Here is a 19,266-nt window from a genome sequence, read left to right as displayed (position 1 = left end):
GCACCACCACCCCCAGCTATTTTTATTTTTTATTTTTTTATTTTTAGTAGAGGTGGGTTTTCTCCATGTTGGTCAGGCTGGTCTCAAACTCCCGACCTCAGGTGATCTGCCCTCCTCGGCCTCCCAAAGTGCTGGGATTACAGGCATGAGCCACCGCACTTGGCCTCAATTTTTGTATTTTTAGTAGACACAGTTTTTCACCATATTGGTCAAGCCGGTCTCGAACTCTTGACCTCAGGTGGTCCATCCGCCTCAGCCTCCCAAAGTGCTGGGATTACAGGCATGAGCCACCACTCCCGGCCTTTAATTCTTTTTTTGTAGAGACAGTCTTGCTATGTTGCTCAGGCCAGTTTTGCCCTGGGCTCCAGTGATCCTTCCATCTCAGCCTAACAAAGTATTGGGATCACAGGCATGAGCTACTGTGCCTGGCCCCCATCTCTCGTGAAATAACAATAGCAACAAAAGAATAAAGAATTTCGTGGGCCGAGTGTGTTGACTCACACCTGTAATCCCAGCACTTTGGGAGGCCGAGGCTGGCAGATCATGAGGTCAGGAGATTGAGACCATAACATGGTGAAACCCCGTCTCTACTAAAACACAAAAAACTAGCTGGGCATTGTGGCATGCACCTGTAGTTCCAGCTACTTAGGAGGCTGAGGCAGGGGAATTGCTTGAACCCGGGAGGCGGAGGTTGCAGTGAGCTGAGATCATGCCACTGCACTCCAGCCTGGTGACAGGGCGAGACTCTATCTAAAAAAAAAAAAAAAGTGAAAAAGGTGAGACTTAAAGCTGATAAAAGCGTAAGTAGCATAGATTGGCATCCCTTTCAAGTAAACCTAACGTGGTCATGTGGCAATGAAATCAGAGAGAGGGTGGTCGTGTCTGGGATAGAAATGAGTGCTCAAGTAGCAGAGAGATCAAAGTCTCAGTTTTAATTTACTTTAATCTATTTTGTTTACTATTTTCAGTTACAAAAGTAACACAGGAAATTAGGAAGATTAAAGTAGCCTGTTATTCCATCACCTGAAAATCACCACTATGACTGTGAGGCGTTTGTTTTTTGTTTGTTTTGAGACAGAGTCTGACTCCGTTATCCAGGCTGGAGTGCAGTGGCGCGATCTCAGCTCACTGCAACCTCCGCCTCCTGGGTTCAAGCGATTCTCGTGCCTCAGCCTCCTGAGTAGCTGAGCTTATAGGTGCGCACCACCACGCCTGGCCAATTTTGGCATTTTTATTAGGTTGGTGCAATAGTAATTGTGGTTTTGCCATTAGTTTGGCAAAAACCGCAACTACTTTTGCACCAACCTAATAGTATAGATGGGGTTTCACCATGTTGCCCAGGCTGGTCTCAAACTCCTGACTTTAAGCAATCTACCCACTTCAGCCTCCCAAAGTGCTGGGATTATAAGCGTGAGCCACTGCACCCAACCCCCTTTTTTTCCATATGATTTTCTGTACTTTTAAATAACACAACTGATAACATCATGGATATTCAATTTTATGCCTCCTTTTTTTCACTGAATATTATAACACAAGACATTCCCCACATCAAGAGTGCCTCACAAAGATCCTTTTAAATTGCTGCTTAACACTCTATTCTAAGGATATGCCAGGCATGAGCTAATCATTCTCACATTAATCATTTTGACAGTTGACTGTTTTTGCTGTTATAATTACAACTTCAGGGAATATCATTGTATAGAAAGACTCCTATTTTAGATTCCTAGAAACTCAGTTTCCTAGCCAAATGTATAAACTTTTGGTGAGAATTTTTTCACCAGATTATAAAAATTATGTTAGCTTGCTGTAATAGTTTGGCTCTGTTTTGATTATTTTTCTTTAACTTGTATTTAGGGAAGCGAGTTTTCAGCCTCTAAAATAGGAATCTGTCCATAAAAAACATCGGTCAGAGACTCTTGGAGTTGCTAGAAATGTAGGCTCTTCTTCTTTTTTTTTTTTTTTTTTTTTGAGACAGAGTCTTGCTCTGTCACCCAGGCTGGAGTGCACTGGTGTGATCTCGGCTCACTGCAGCCTTCGCCTCTGGGGTTCAAGCGATCTCCTGCCTCAGCCTCCTGAGTAGCTGGGATTACAGTCGCCTACCACCACTACTGGCTAATTTGTATTCTTAGTAGAGATGGGATTTCTCCATGTTGGTCAGGCTGGTCTCGAACTCCTGACCTCAGGTGATCCACCTGCCTCGACCTCCCAAAGTACTGGGATTACAAGCATGAGCCACTGCACACGGCCTATGTAGGCTGTTCTAATACAGTCACTCATTTTACAGATGGGGCTGCGAAAGCTTAGAACATTTGAATGACCACCCAGAGTGATCTGGGATTTGAGCGGCAGATGCTATGGTGAAACTGAGTCTCCTGACTCCCAGAAGACACTCCTGTCAATCTTCTATTGACAAGGTGTGAAAGGAGAGATGAATCCTCAGAGCGTACATTTCTAAGAGAGCCATCCCAGGCAGAGAGAACAGTAGGTAAAAGACATGGAAGCAAGAGAGTGTGGAACCTGGGCAATGATGGATAGACTGATGTGACCGAGCCCAAGGCATTATGTGATATTATAATGAGAGATGAGTCAAGAAAGACATAAAGTAAGTCTTGCTGGCCTTAGCCCTGAATTTTATTAATTATGTCATGGTTGCTATTGCATTCATATAGCATTTTAGAGTTTGAAAAAGTGATCTGACATATATGAATTTATTTGATCCTCACCTCAGTCTTTTACAGATATAAAACAGAATGTTGTAAAAGACTGGTCCAAGATCAAGCATGCAGGGAGATTGGCACTGAATCTACCAAATCTAATCTACCAAAGCACATTATCAAATGATAGTTTCCCAATTCAGAGCCAAGATCAGTGGCAAAATTAGTAAGCAATTTGCACATAGACTATAGTGTTACTGCTTTTGTAGCATAATTTACACACCTGTACTCTTGCTCTTTTCACATTGTCAATCTTGAAATAGAAAGTTTCATTGTTCTCTGCATTAAGCTTTGTGATGGTGTGAGTCAGTGTCTCTTCCAGTTCTGGACTGTTGGTGGGTATATCTCTGGGGCAGCCAACACAAAGCTTGGTAGGTGGTTGTACAAAATCCTCCCCTGGAAGGATCAGGTATTAAGTCAGCATGTACACTGAAGTAGCAGCCTGGCCTAGCGTCCCTCCTGCATAAGAACCAGCACCCACATTTATGAAGGGCCACATGGTAGCCCAGACTTAGAAGTGAGTGGGTGAAGGTTGTCGGTCTGACTTTCACTTTCTGCCTCTATTCTTTTCTCCTCCTTAGAGCCCATTGTATTTAGGGAAACATATTCAATTGGAAGTTGTGAGTGACTCAATCAAAATGCTACACTTTTCTTGAATGTTTGCAGTTTTTTTTTTTTTTTTTTGAGACAGAGCTTTGCTCTTGTTACCCAGGCTGGAGTGCAATGGTGTGATCTGGGCTCACTGCAACCTCCGCCTCCTGGGTTCAGGCAATTCTCCTGCCTCAGCCTCCCGAGTAGCTGGGATTACAGGCATGCACCACCATGCCCAGCTAACATTTTGTATTTTTAGTAGAGACGGGGTTTCACCATGTTGACCAGGATGGTCTCGATCTCTTGACCTCGTGATCCACCCGCCTCGGCCTCCCAAAGTGCTGGGATTATAGGCGTGAGCCACCGCGCCCGGCTGAATGTTTGCAGTTTTGACGGAAACTGTAAAAAGCAATGCTTAATTTAAAGGAGTGACTCTTATAAGAAAAATTTAAGTGCTGTGGCTCTGGTGAGCAGGTAGCTTCAGATTACTCATTGTGGAACGCATACAAGTGTTTTCCAAGTATGAGAAAAGCCAGCTCTTGTTATAAGAAATACTGACCTGACCACAAACTCATACTATCTCCATTTCTTCCCGTTATAACATGCAGGAAAAAACCACCTTAATTGAAAGGGTTTTATTCTGAATGGTTAGAAATAAAATACAGATCTCTCCAAATTACAGCACCTGACTTGAGGACAACTTGTAGAGAAGAGAGACCAGTTGGCATTGTACTCAAAAGCCAACTTTGCCACTTTGCCCAGGGGTCATGTATTTCCCTTCCATCTTTGTAACCCATTCTGGCCACTTACAGAACAGCCTGAGCTGCAGTACAACTGGGCAGGGAAGAGGTACTGTGTTCTCATCAAGGGGGGCATCTATGTCCGCAGGTTACACAGACTTTGGAGTATATCATGGGAACCAAGACACAACTTATAGGAAAAGACCCAGCCAGTTGTCTGGGACCACTATTCCTCTATGGGTGTGTCAACATGTGTTATTCCTTACCTGGATAAATGTCACATTTCTGTGAGAAGGAAGTAATTCGTAGCTGAGTATCCATGTATGCGTCATCTGTACATTCACCGATATCCTGGTTTTTAAAAAGCATATATGTGCTAAGTTAAAAACTTTTTTTAGAGTCTTTAAAGTAAACAACTAGTAAAATTGAAAAATAGGATGCATACTTTCCAAATCATTGCATAGAAAAAAAGAGAAAGAAGCCAGGCGTGGTGGCTCATGCCTGTAATCCCGAGATCAGGAGTTTGAGACCAGCCTGGAAACATGGTGAAACCCTGTCTCTACGAAAAATACAAAATTAGCTGGGTGTGGTAGCACACACCTGTAGTCCCAGCTACTCGGGAGGATAAGGCAGGAGAATCGCTTGTAGCTGGGAGGCAGAGGTTGCAGTGAGCTGGGATTGTGCCACTGCACTCCAGCCTGGGCGACAGAGTGAGATGCTGTCTTGAAAAAAAAAAAAGTCTTACTGCAAAAGAGAGACTAAAATATAGTTAAGTAATAGTAACAATAGCAACAACAAATACATGCACGTACACAAGCACATCGAAAGCAGGAAATAAGATCACAGGATCTAGTATAGAAATAACAACCATATAAGTAAAAAGGTAAATTTCTAAAAGAATAAGGTAAGACTTTCAGACTGTTAAGACACCAAATTGATGTATTACAGTTTCAAGAATTATCTCACAATAAAAACAGTACGTAAAGCTTAAAAATAAAAGATGAACAAGGTTATATGAGAAAACTACAAACATAGAAGGAACTAGAATATTAGTAATATTGAACAAAGTAAAATTCAACGAAACAAAACACTCATAAAGGTAGTAAAAATGATAATTTTATTTTTCAAAAGCACAGACCAGAAGGCTTGGAATCAAAATACATAAAGTAAAAAAAATTACACATATGAATAGAAATGGATAGAAATCATCATGGTAGGAAAGTTCAGTATTAGCAATTTCAAGTTGGCCGGGTGTGGTGGCTCACGCCTGTAATCCCAGCACTTTGGGAGGCCTAGGTGGGTGGATCACCTGAAGTCATGAGTTCGAGACCAGCCTGGCCAACATGGTGAAACCCCATCTCTACTAAAAATACAAAAAATAGCCAGGTGTGGTTGCACATGCCTGTAATCCCAGTAATCCAGAGGCTAAGACAGGAGACTCACTTGAACCCGGGAAGTGGAGGTTGCAGTGAGCTGAGATCAAGCCACTGCACTCCAGCCTGGGTGACAGAGTAGAATTCTGTCTCAAAAAAAAAAAAAGGAAAAAGAAAAAAGACCATAGAAGATTTGAATAACATAATAAAGATTTATTTAAATGGTATTTTCATATGCTACATATGATTTTAAATGATACTTTCATAAGTATCATACAAATTTGTATGTATTTATATTTTTGTTGGTGGTGGTGTTTTTTTTTTTTTTTTTGAGACGGAGTATTGCTCTGTCACCAGGCTGGAGTGCAGTGGCGTGATCTTGGCTCACTGCAACCTCTGCCTCCTGGATTCAAGTGATTCTCTTGCCTCAGCCTCCCAAGTACCTGGGATTACATGTGTGTGCCACTACACCTAGCTAATTTTTTCATATTTTTAGTAGACATAAGGTTTTGCCACATTGGCCAGGCTGGTCTCGAACTCCTGATCTCAAGTGATTCACCCACCTCAGCCTCCCAAAGTGCTGGGATTGCAGGCATGAGCTATTACATCTGGCCAGTATCATACAAATATTTTTTATTGTTTTTACACCAGGTTACAAAAAGATGCAATACATTTTACAAAGCAGACACAATACAGGGTATGTTCTTTTACCTCAGCATCAAAAAGAAAAAATAATCTCTAAAAATTAGTAACATGTTTAAACAAACAAAAACAATATACTTGAAAATATAAACATGCTTGCCTAAAAAGTTAGGGTCTTCTTTGGATAAGGAAAAAAAACAAACAAAATAACAAAAATGAGAATACCATATAATGTTGTCAGAACAGCATTCTAAGTTAATTTTTGACTTGACACGATTTCATAATTTAAAAACAGAGGGAGAAAAATAAAGAGAAAGGCCTATGCCAAGGTCCCCAGAAGGGAGGGGAAAAAAGAATAATAAACAAAAATAGCCAGGTTCTGTGTGATAAATGTGATAAAACATGTATAACATAAAATCTGCCATTTTAGCCATTTTATTTTATTTATTATTATTTTTTTGAGACGGAGTTTCACTCATTACCCAGGCTGGGGTGCAATGGCGTGATCTCGGCTCACTGCAACCTCCACCTCCCGGGTTCAGGCGATTCTCCTACCTCAGCCTCCTGAGTAGCTGGGATTACAGGCACATGCCACCATGCCCAGCTAATTTTTTGTATTAGTAGAGATGGGGTTTCACCATGTTGACCAGGATGGTCTCGATCTCTTGACCTCGTGATCCACCCGCCTCGGCCTCCCAAAGTGCTGGGATTACAGGCTTGAGCCACCGCGCCCGGCCCATTTTAACCATTTTAAAGGATACAGTTCAATGGCATTAATTCCATTCACAATGTCATGCAACCGTCACATTTCTAAAAGTTTTCATCCCCCTCAAACAGAAGTTCTTACCCACTGAACAATAAACCCCCATTCTCACCTCCTATCCACTCACAAATCTTCATCTACTCACTGTCTCTGTGAATTTGCCTATTCTAGATGTTTCACATAAGTGGAATCCATACAATATTCTGTGTGTGTATCTGGCTTATTTCACTTAGCATAATATTTCCAAGCTTCATCCACATTGTAGCATGTATCAGAATTTCATTCTTTTTACAGGGTGAACAGTGTTTCATTGTGTATATATATAATAGCACAGTTTGTTTATCTATTCACCTGTTGATGTACACTTGGGTTATTTTGACTTTCTGGCTGTTAGGAATTTTGCTGCTATTAACTTTCATGTATAAGCATGTGTTTGAATATGTGTTTCCAGTTCTTTTGGGCATATACCTAGGAGTGCAACTTCTGGGTCATATAGTAATTCTGTGGTTAACATTTTCAGAAATTGCCCCAAATTATTTTCTATAATGGCTGCAGTATTTTACAGTCCTACCAGCAACGTACAAAAGTTCTAATTTCTCTATGTCCTTTCTAATACTTTTTATTTTATGAACAAAAGAAGTTCTTTATATATTCTACATGTTAAACCCTTATCAGATACATGATTTCCAAATATTTTCTCTCATTCTGTGGTTTGTATTTTTACTCTCTTGATAGTGTCCTTTTTACTTTTTTCTCCAATTATGAAATAAATGCATGCTCAATTAGAAAATTTGGGAAGTATCAAAAATTTCCAAAAAATATGAAGAATCAGATAAAGCACCCACAATTCCAACTGAAATTTAACTACATTTATATTTTGTCATAATTTGTTTTCCATCACCTTTTATATTTACATTTATTTTGTATATTTAAATAAATCTGTATAACAGTATAGTTTTGTATCCCACATTTTTTTGTATTTTTAGACAGAGTCTTGCTCTGTCGCCAAACTGGAATGCAGTGGCATGATCTCAACTCACTGCAACCTCTGCCTCCTAGGTTCAAGCGGTTCCCCTACCTCAGCCTCTCGAGTAGCTGGGACTACAGGCATGTGCCACCATGCCCTGCGAATTTTTTGTATTTTAGTAGAGACAGGGTTTCACCATGTTGGCCAGGATGGTCCCAATCTCCTAACCTTGTGATCCTCCAGCGTTTGCCTCCCAAAGTGCTGGGATTACAGGTGTGAGCCACCGCACCTGGCCTGTATCCTACTTTTTATGTTTTTTTAATTAACACTGTAACCATTTTACTATGTTATTAAGAACTAAAAATTTTTGATAGTTGTATCATATTCTACTGTATGGATATACTGTAATTTATTTAGCCATTCTCTAATGTTGTATAAACAATTTATTTACAATATTTTCCTATTAAAAAACAACTGAAATTAACATCTTATGGTCTGGATTTCCCATATAAAAGAATTAGAAGCAGAATTCCTAGATTAAAGGTCTTGCAGCAATTCCTTGGCTAAAGCACAGTCGTCTGTGCAAATGCAAACATCCCTGGGAACATATCATGTCTTAGCCATCTTAACAGCCATCTCAACATTCACTAGATACTACTACCTTGAGATACACCATTTTAATGTAATTTTGGTTCAGGTAACAAGATATGATGCTATGAAGGACCACTGAAAGCTAGAGACTCAGGGTCTGTTTATTAAAGATAAAGGTAGGGGAGGGAAGATGAGAAAACAAACAGAAAAGTTTGACATGAAGAATAGTCCTGGCAGCCAGGCATGGTGGCTCACACCTGTAATCCCAGCACTTTGGGGGGCCAAGGCAGACGGATCACAAGGTCAGGAGATCGAGATCAGCCTGGCCAACATGGTGAAACCCCATCTCTACTAAAAATACAAAAATTAGCTGGGCATGGTGGCACGTGCCTGTAATCCTGGCTACTCGGGAGGCTGAGGCAGGAGAATCGCTCAAACCAGGGAGTCAGAGGTTGCGGTGAGCCGAGATCCTGCAACTGTACTCCAGCCTGGTGACAGAGCAAGACTCCGTCTCAAAAAAGAAAAGAAAATAGTCCTGGGTAGAGCAAGGGAACAAACACACGGGCATTGAACTCATGGGGAAGAAAAGGAAATAGGAAAATGTGGAAACATAACAAAGATACACTTGATGGTTCAAGCATTTTGTCTATGTCTCCTTCCTGGTTTCACTCTGTAACTACTTATTGCTGGCTGGGCGCAGTTGGCGCGGTGGCTCACGCCTGTAATTCCAGCACTTTGGGAGGCCAAGACGGGTGGATCACCTGAGGTCAGGAGTTTAAGACCTCTCTGGCCAATATGGTAAAACCCTGTCTCTACTATAAATGCAAAAATTAGCCAGGCATAGTGGTAGGTGCCTGTAGTCACAGCTCCTTGGGAAACTGAGGCAGGACAATTGCTTGAACCTGGGAGGTGGAGGCTGCAGTGAGCCAAGATGGCACCACTGCACTCTAGCCTGAGCAACAGAATGAGACTCTTTCTCAAAAAATAAAATAAATGAAATAAAATAAAGTTATAAAAAATACTTATCGCTAGCTATGCAGATTCTTTGGCCAGGTAGGTGAGGTAGCTTGACCAGTGATGTGAGCTTTAGGAGGCCCTAGTGAATGTGAATGTGAATTACTGAATGTCATCTAAAACTTTAGTGACAGTCTTCCCACCCAGCTTGACAGTTACCATCAAAATGGAAATAAAATGCTAAGAACTTCATAATTAAATTTTTGGCTACTTACACCATTCCAAAGGGATTTGCAGTCTGGAGTTAAGAACAGAAAATTCTCTTTGGAACAATTCGTTTGCACAATTGAGTAGGTAATTAGAAAGTTCCATCCAGACACCACCTGAAACAATTTCAGAGTGAATATTTAAATGGTAGTTTAAAGATTATTCACTGTGGGATATGAATGTTATAAGGAGTTTAGAACACTGTGTGGCAATATAACAAGTGTCCAAGAAATATAAATTATTATTACTAGGCAAAAAATGCTGAATAAATATTGAGCACCATAAGACTCTCATATCTCTCTCTCTCTCTCTCTCTCACACACACACACACACACACACACACCCCGCTGGCCATCTGAATATGACAAGCAAGATATATTTTTAAATTTTTTAGCCAGTTTTGGAACATAGATTTCCTTAAGTAAATCCTAACAATATTTCCTCTGCCAGGCTGCAGAGAGAAATGTTTCCTGAATTTCATAAAATAATAATGCCCTTCTAGATGGATAAAGAAGACTTTGGAGGGGAATGGTCTTTACTGATGGGTCCTCAGACTCCCAGGTTACCAAGTAGTAAGATTTCTCCTACTTTATTCTGGGCCAGTCCCACCCCGATAGCTCTATACGGACATAATTGAGTAAAGCACACTTGCATGAAAGCAAGTTGTAAGGTTTATTAAATGCAGAGAATATTACTGACCAAAGGGAATCACTCATAAATAAGCTGAAATACGAGGGACCCAGTCAACTATCAGAAAAGTCTGACTGGGCCAGGTGCGGTGGCTCACGCCTTTAATCTCAGCACTTTGGAAGGCTGAGGTGGGCGGATCACCTGAGGTCAGGAGTTCTAGACAAACCTGGCCAACATGGGGAAACTCTGTCTCTACTAAAAATACAAAAATTATCCTGGTGTGGTGGCAAGTGCCTGTAATCCCAGCTACTTGGGAGGCTGAGGCAGGAGAATTGCTTAAACTCAGAAGGTGGAGTTTGCAGTGAGCTGAGATTATGCCACTGCCCTCCAGCCTGGGCACCAGAACAAGACTCCATCTCAAAAAAGAAAGAAAGAAGATTACAGCCGAGTACAGTGGCTCACACCTGTAATCTCAGCAATTTGGGAGGCCAAGAAGGGTGGATCTCTTGAGGTTGAGGGTTCGAGATCAGCCTGGCCAACATGGTGAAACCTCGTCTCTACTAAAAATACAAAAATTAGCCAGACGTGGTGATGTGCTCCTGTAATCCCAGCTACTTAGGAGGCTGAGGAAGGAGAATCACTTAAACCCGGGTGGCAGAAATCGCAGTGAACCAGGATCGTGCCACTGCACTCCAACCTAGGCAACAGAGTGAGACTGTCTAAAAAAAGAAAAAGATTTACGGATATTTACTTTTTTTTTTTCTGATGATATGGGAACTGTAACTTAGTAGGTACCCAGAAAGCCATGCCAACCATTTTCGACACAATTTAATATTTTGGAGCTGTGTTTAACTCATAGTGGCTAGATGATAATATAGTTTTCTTTTTCTTTTCTTTTCTTTTCTTTTTTTTTTGAGATGGAGTTTTGCTCTTGTTACCTAAGCTGGAGTACAATGACGTGATCTTGGCTCACCACAACCTCCGCCTCCTGGGTTCAAGTGATTCTCCCGCCTCGGCCTCCTGAGTAGCTGGGATCACAGGCATGTACCACTATGCCTGGCTAATTTTGTATTTTTAGTGGAGATGAGGTTTCTCTATGTTGGTCAGGCTGGTCTCAAACTCCCAACCTTAGGTGATCCGCCCACCTCGACCTCCCAAAGTGCTAGGATTACAGGCGTGAGCCACTGCCTTGGCTAGTTTTCTTAAACTCTTAAGCCCAGTATGACTTTTCCTTTTCAATGTCTCTAGGAAGAGCCTGTAATGAAGATTACCCATTTGTTAACATCAAACATCAAAGGAAGGGGGTCTGATTAGCCATCTTTTCTCACTTTACGTATTGCACTGTCCTACTCACTTTGATGAATGAGAAAGCCCTACACTTCCTGTGCTAGTCAGGCGAAAACACCACCAGCCATGCAATCATACATTTTAAATGTAAAGATCTAACAAATTTTGGTAATACTGTGTGACATAGAGAATTAAAGGGCAAACCTGTCTTTGGGCCTGTTTTACTTCACTAAGCATGAAGAGGGAGGAATGATTCGTGTTGTTGTTAAAGTACTGAACACCATGTCTCAGAATGGGCTCCAGGTCTGGGCTCTTCGTTGATACAGGATGCACACAGCCGAGGCAGTAATACTGGGCTGTCATCACAGGACTATCGGCTTAACAAAGGGCAGACAAAAAGACAGCATTAATGATCGCAATCAGCATTCACATACATTGCCCTAAACACAGAAGAGGCCAGGCGTGGTGGCTCACGCCTGTAATCCCAGCACTTTGGGAGGCCGAGGTGGGTGGATCACCTGAGGTCAAGAGTTCAAGACCAGCCTGGCCAACATGGTGAAACCCCATCTATTAAAAATACAAAAATTAGCTGAGTGTGGTGGCCCATGCCTGTAATCCCAGCTACTCAGGAGGCTGAGGCAGGAGAATTGCTTTAACCCAGGAGACAGAGGTTGTGGTGAACCAAGATCATGCCACTGCACTCTAGCCTGGGTGACAGAGCAAGACTCCATCTCAAAAAACAAAAAAAAAAGAAAAGAAAAAGAAAATATTTGAAAATCATTCATCCCACAGGGGACTAACATCCAGCATATACAAGGAATTCAATCAATTCACCAATAAAAAAAAAACAAGTAATTTCATTAAACAGTGGGCAAAGGATCTGAGCAAGAATTTCTTAAAAGAAGGCATACAAATGGCCAACAGGTATATGAAAAAATGCCCAATATCACTAAGTATTAGGGAAATGGAAATCAAAACCATTGTGAGATATCATCTCACCCCAGCTGGAATGGCTATTATTTTTAAAAGTTTGTATTCGATTACCAAGTAATGTTCATAACAGGTAGCCCTAACCTACTGGTCAATAGAGGCAAACTCCATAAAAAGGGGAATGTAGCTGCAGAGTGAGCGGCACATGTGGAGGGACCTCCCAGAGCCTGGGCTTCTGCACCCACTGTGCTCTTGCTACCTGTCATGTAAGAGTCAAACACAGCCAGGAGGATATGGAGAAAAGAGAACTAGCTGGGCGCGGTAGCACATGCCTGTGATCCCAGGACTTTGGGGAGCCGAGATGGGTGGATCACCTGAGGTCAGGAGTTTGAGACCAGCCTGACCAACATGGAGAAACCCTATCTCTACTAAAAGTACTAAATTCGCTGGGCATGGTGGCACATGCCTGTAATCCCAGCTACTCAGGGCTGAGGCAGGAGAATCGCTTGAACCTGGGAGGTGGAGGTTGTGGTGAGCCGAGATTGTGCTGTTGCACTCCAGCCTGAGCAACAAGAGCGAAACTCTGTCTCAAAAAAAAAAAAAGAAAGAAAAAAGAAAAAAAAAGAAAATGACAAAAAGAAAAGGAAACTCTTATGTACTGCTGGTAAGAATATAAATTAGTACAACCACTATGGAAAATTGTATGGAAATTCCTCAAAAGCTGAAAACATCAAATACCGCATATCAGCTACTGGGCATTTGCCCAGAGGAAAAGAAATCAGTCTATCAAAGGGAGACCTGCACTCCCATGTTTGTTGCAACACTATTCACAATAGCAAAGATACGAAATCAACCTTGATGTCCATCAAAGGATGAATGAATAAAGAAAATGTGGAGGGCCGGGCACGGTGGCTCACACCTGTAATTTCAGCACTTTGGGAGGCCGAGGTGGGTGAATCACCAGGAGTTCGAGACCAGCCTGGCCAACATGGTGAAGCCCCGTCTCTACTAAAAATACAAAATTTAGCCGGGCGTGGTGGCAGTCGCCCATAATCCCAGCTATTTAGGAGGCTGAGGCAGGAGAATCACTTGAACCTGGGAGGTTTCAGTGAGCTGAGATTGTGCCACTGCACTGCAGCCTGGGCAACAGTGAGAGACTTCATCTCAAAAAAAAAAAAAAAAGAAAGAAAAGAAAAAGAAAAAGAAAAAGAAAAAAAAGAAAATGTGGCAAATATGCACAATGAAATATTATTTGGCCATAAACAAAGAATGAAATCATCTCATTTGAAGTCACATGAACAGAACTGGAGGTCGTTAAGTGAAACAACCCAAGCACAGAAAGACAAACCTGCACATTGTTCTCACTCATATGTGTAAGCTAAAACACTTAATCACATGGAAGTAGAGAAGAGAGTAGAATGACAGATACCAGAGGCTGAGAAGGGTCAGGGGTAGAAGGGGGAAATGAAGAGGTTGGTGAATAGGTACTTAATTACAGTTAGATAGAAGAAATAAGTTCTAATGCTATATAGCAGACTAAGGTGACTATAGTTAGCAACAATATATTGTATATTTCAAAGTAGCTAGAAGAGAGGACTTGAAATGTTATCAATACATAGAAATGATGAATATTCCAGGTGATACCCCAAACACCCTGACTTGATCATTACATGTCCTATGCATGTAAAAAACACATGTATCTCATAAATATGTAAAATATTATATATCAGTAGAAGAAAAAAGAAAAAGAAGTTAATACATGTAAGGTGCTTAAATCATGGCTGGTACATAAGTACTCAATAAATTTTAGCTATTATTTTTATCCTCATTATTGTTAACACGTTATTATGATTAATATGTTAATATGTTTTTTATTTTTATTTATTTATTTCTTTTTGAGACAGAGTCTCGCTCTGTTGCCCAGGCTGGAATGCAGTGGTGCAATCTCTGCTCACTGCAAACTCCACCTCCCGAGTTCAAGCAATTCTCCTGTCTCAGCCTCCCTAGTAGCTGGGACTATAGGTGCCTGCCATCATGCCCGGCTAATTTTTGTACTTTTAGTAGAGACAGGGTTTCACCATATTCACCAGGCTGGTCTCGATCTCCTGACCTTGTGATCCACCTGCCTCAGCCTCCCAAAGTGCTGGGATTATAGGCATGAGCCACTGCGCCTGGCCAATATGTTATTATGATTGTACCTCCAGGCATATCATCTCATCTCAGCCTCACAACAGTCCTGTGAAGTGGGAAGTACTGTCACTCCCTTTTCTAGACAAGGAATAGGAGAGCCAAGTTCTGAAAGATTCCAGCCCAGGTCTGCCCTCAAAGCCTATGTGCTCTTCACTCTGGGATGCTGCCTACAATGGAGGGCAGGTCTTGTGTCTTCTGGTCCTTCTGCAGAGCCCTTGCACACACCAGATACGATGTAGCATGCGGGAAGGGTTGGGTTAGTCCTAAGGGGATGATGGGCATGAGCCTGGCCCAACCTCCAGGCTCTGCCACTCCACCCAGTGGTCCCTAACTCTGCAAATGGCTTTGCTACTGCCACCCTCTGGGAGCAAGCAGAGCCTGGTCAAGGTTGTGTTCCTGGCATATGGAAATGGTTAATTTCCCACCAGGGCAGTGCCAGAGGATAAACCAGCTACCTGGAGTAATCTGGCAGGACTGGATAGCCACGGAGAATTTCGTATTCCCCCTCTTCCCCACAGTTGCTGTGCATTCTCCAGTGGCCTAAAAAGAAAAGAAAGAAATCATTTATCTAATCTTTCAGATGGGAACGTCTACCTAGTACTGTTGCTCAATGTGGCTTTCCTTAAACAAACAAACAAACAAAAATTGTGAAGATTTTACCCAAAAGAGTTTTGAGACATGAGAATAAATGTTTTGGTTTTTTTTGTAACCTAATGATTACTTTATATAAGCCACTGATATTCATGAGATGTTGGAGGAAAGACAGTGTAAATGGTGAGGTTATTTTTTTTTAAGATGAAGTCTCGCTCTGTTGCCTAGGCTGGAGTGCAGTGGTGCCATCTCGGCACACTGCAACCTCTGCCTCCTGGGTTCAAGTGATTCTCCTGCCTCAGCTTCCTGAGTAGCTGGGACTACAGGCGCATACCACCACACCTAGCTAATTTTTGTATTTTTAGTAGAGACGGGGTTTTACCATGTTGGTCAGCTGGTCTCAAACTCCTGACCTCATGATCTGTCCGCCTTGGCCTCCCAAAGTGCTGGGATTACAGGCATGAGCCACCACGCCTGGCCTCATTGATGAAGTTTTAAAGCTTGAGTCTTTGTTTTGAGCCCTGGAGATATTTGAGATATTTCTTTTTTTCTTTTCTTTCTTCTTTCTTTTTTTTTTTTCCTTTTGATATGAAGTGTTGTTCTTGTTGCCCAGGCTGGAGTGCAATGGTGCGATCTTGGCTCACCACAACCTCTGCCTCCCGGGTTCAAGTTATTCTCCTGCCTCGGCCTCCCAAATAGCTGGGATTACATTCACGTGCCACCTTGCCCAGCTAATTTTGCATTTTTAGTAGAGATGGCGTTTCACCATGTCGGTCAGGCTTGTCTCGAACTCCTGACCTCAAACAATCCACTCACCTTGACCTCCCAAAGTGCTGGGATTACAGGTGTGAGTCATCACGCCTGGCTGAGCCCTGGAGATATTTCTTTCTAACCAAGATGGACACAGAGGTCTAGAACCGGCCTGCTAAACACTCCTTATCTACCTCTCAACTTCAGTGGGTTAATACTGTTCACATAAACTTCATTTTAACTTAATAGAAAGGGCAAGGACCTTGGCATCAAAATGTTATTCAGTTCCAACCTTGTCACTTGCTAGCTGTTACCTCTGTCATGTCCCCTTGAGTCTTGGAGTCTCAGTTTACCCATCTTGTAGGAGATAGGACACATCTATCTCTTAGGGTTGTTGTGAAGGGTATGGGTGCAAACACACATGAAGTGTCTAATAGAGGCCCACCACAGAGCAGGCACTTAATAAGAGGCAGCTGTTTGTTATTGTTTAACAGTGTTTCTGTTTGTTTGTTTTCCGAGACAGAGTTTTGCTCTTGTTGCCCAGGCTGGAGTGCAATGGCGCGATCTTGGCTCACTGCAACTTCTACCTCCTGGGTTCAGGCGATTCTCTTGCCTCGGCCACTTGAGTAGCCGGGATTACAGGCATGCACCACAGCGCCTGACTAATTTTGTATTTTTAGTAGAGATGGGGGTTTCTCCATGTTGGTCAGGCTAGTCTCCAACTCCCAACCTCAGGTGATCTGCCCACCTGGGCCTCCCAAAGTGCTTGGATTACAGGTGTGTGCCACGGCGCCGGCTTGTACAGTGTTTTTGTTTTGTTCTGTCTTGTCATTCTTCAGTCATAGCTATTGGATGCTAAGTGACAGACACTATTCTATCAGGATAAAGCACACCTCCCTTTATCCACACAGCCCCTAGAAGTAGGTAGTATAGGGCACAGCAGCACTTATCTCCACCTTCCAGATGAGATCACTGAGAAGGAAGAACCAGCAGTGCAGAATCCTAGACTCCTGACTCAGAGTCCAGCGCTCTTTGGTAACCACAGATGACTGGCAGTCATCTTCTAGGTTCTGACATAAAAGAAGGGAATCAATCCATGAAAAGAGAGGCTTGCTTCTGAGGCAGATACTGTCTGAAATCTCCCTTAATTAAAGCAAAACAACCATCTGTGGTGTGCCAGGCCTATATGTTGGGCATTTGGTTGAGATAACCATTGTTATCAAAGTTATTTGCATAATCCATCTCATTTCATCCTCTAACAACCTAATGAGGTCAATATTATCTCCCATATACAGCGGAGAGTGCCAGTTCTGAGAGGTCACACCTCACTCACTATCATACCTCTCTTTATCCACACAGCCTCTAGAAACAGGCAGTACAGGGCACAGCCCCTAGAAGGCAGAGTCAAGATTTGCACTCAAGGTTGTACAATCAAAGCACCCATGCTCTTCGCTCACTAGCCCTTCAGCTTGGCCCAAATGTCGATCTGTTCTCTCTCTGGAGTCTGAGCCACGTGTTCTCACTGGACACTAGAGCCCCCGTCTCATGGAAAGTCTTTCTCCATGTTTAACTGCTGGCTTCTCCATGATTTTTCTGGCTATGCAAGAACACAGATATAAAGCATCTGACTTTTCTTCCTTTTTTTTTTTTTTTTGAGACGGAGTTTCGCTTTTGTTGCCCAGGCTGGAGTGCAATGGTGCGATCTCAGCTCACTGCACCTCCACCTCCTAGATTGAAACAATTCTCCTGTCTCAGCCTCCTGAGTATCTGGGATTACAGGTATTTGCCACCACGCCTGGCTAATTTTATATTTTTAAATAGGGATGGAGTTTCTCCATGTTGGTCAGGCTGGCCTTGAACTTCTGACCTCAGGTGATCCACCCACATTGGCCTCCCAAAGTGCAGGGATTACAGGTGTGAGCCACCATGCCCGGCCAAGCATCTGACTTTCCTACACTTTGTAGTGTTTATGTGATTTCTCATAAACAGGCTCACCAGTGGTCATCATTTCTGCATGATTAAAAAATCTGGCAGGGTCAATGGAGAAAACCAAAGGCCCGAGAATGGCCAATACACTTACCGCTTCCGCAGCATCCTTGTAGTCACAGTCCTGCCAGGTTTTGCCATTTTGACGAGGACAGTCCCCCTCCTTGATTTCGTACTTGAAGGAATAAAATGTGTCAGAGCCAACCTGAAAAGCAGCCAAAGATACTTAGGGTTCATCCAACTGACCCAATAGCAAATAATTGTAGTGGGTTCCGGTAAAGTTAGGAATATTGATCTTTTTGACTTGAGAGCAAAGCATTTACTTAAAATATATTTATATTTGTATCATAAACATTTATGTGAAAGAATATTTATAATATACTCACAATGTATTTTTAAAGGTTACAAAGTAATATGCATAGTATTAGCCCATTTTTATAAAAACTGGTTTATACACAAATCTATGTCTTTTAAAAATCTGGAAAGACACGGAGCAAGGTGATAAAATTTTTGTCTCTCAGTGGTGCGATTATAATTATCTTTCATATTCTTCAAGCAAACATTCTAAGTGGTCTTTTCCCCGTGATGAACATATATGACTTTTACAAATTAGAAAACGCAAACAAGAGAACTTTAAACAAATGTTAACAGTTATCTCTGTATGGTGGAACTAACTATGGGTGATTTTAGTACTTTTATTTGGTTTGCTTTGTTTCCTACTTTCTCTTTTTTCTTTCTTTCTTTCTTTCTTTTTTTTTTTTTTTTGACATGGAGTCTTGCTCTGTTGCCAGGCTGGAGTGCAGTGGCGCGATCTTGGCTCACTGCAACCTCTGCCTCCTGGTTTCAGGCAATCCTTCTACCTCAGCCTCTCAAGTAGCTGGGACTACAGGCGTGCACCACTACGCCCAGCTAATTTTTGTATATTTTAGTAGAGACGGGGTTTCACCATGTTGGCCAGGATGGTCTCGATCTCTTGACCTCGTGATCCACCCTCCTCGGCCTCCCAAAGTGCTGGGATTACAGGTGTGAGCCACCGTGCCCGGCCTACTTTTTCTTTTTTAAACAGCTTTATTGAATGTAATTTACATGCCATACAATTTACCCACTAAAGGTATACAATTTAATGTTTTTTAGTATATTTACAATCACACCCACAATCTATTGGGAATCACACCACCAATAAATTGTTTGAGATCACCATGAAGCAGAATTTCTTACATGACTATATTAGATTATGAAACAAAATGGCTTGATTTTACTTTCAGAAAAAATAACGTGTCCACTGTGTTTTTTTCTTTAT

At 42.0% G+C, this 19,266-nt stretch overlaps 1 protein-coding gene across 1 annotated transcript in view; it reads right to left on the bottom strand.

Annotated features, from left to right (window-relative positions):
* KNG1 (kininogen 1) overlaps window positions 1–19,266 on the bottom strand; it is a 29,928-nt gene that overhangs the window by 9,556 nt on the left and 1,106 nt on the right. Inside the window, exons 2-7 of the mRNA XM_012470836.3 lie at window positions 18,061–18,171; window positions 15,095–15,179; window positions 11,724–11,896; window positions 9,611–9,718; window positions 4,312–4,396; window positions 2,938–3,110 (exon numbers count right to left, since the gene is read on the bottom strand). Of these exons, the coding sequence (XP_012326259.2) occupies window positions 2,938–3,110; window positions 4,312–4,396; window positions 9,611–9,718; window positions 11,724–11,896; window positions 15,095–15,179; window positions 18,061–18,171 (735 nt within the window). The remainder of the gene's footprint in view (window positions 1–2,937; window positions 3,111–4,311; window positions 4,397–9,610; window positions 9,719–11,723; window positions 11,897–15,094; window positions 15,180–18,060; window positions 18,172–19,266) is intronic.

This window comes from Aotus nancymaae, unplaced genomic scaffold, assembly GCF_030222135.1.
Source record: "Aotus nancymaae isolate 86718 unplaced genomic scaffold, 86718_ANA_hifiasm-v0.15.2.pri h1tg000067l, whole genome shotgun sequence".
In the NCBI taxonomy this organism is placed as follows: Eukaryota; Metazoa; Chordata; class Mammalia; order Primates; family Aotidae; genus Aotus; species Aotus nancymaae.
The sequence above is the reverse complement of the archived record's forward strand: the minus strand, read 5'-3'. Positions and strand labels throughout refer to the sequence as shown.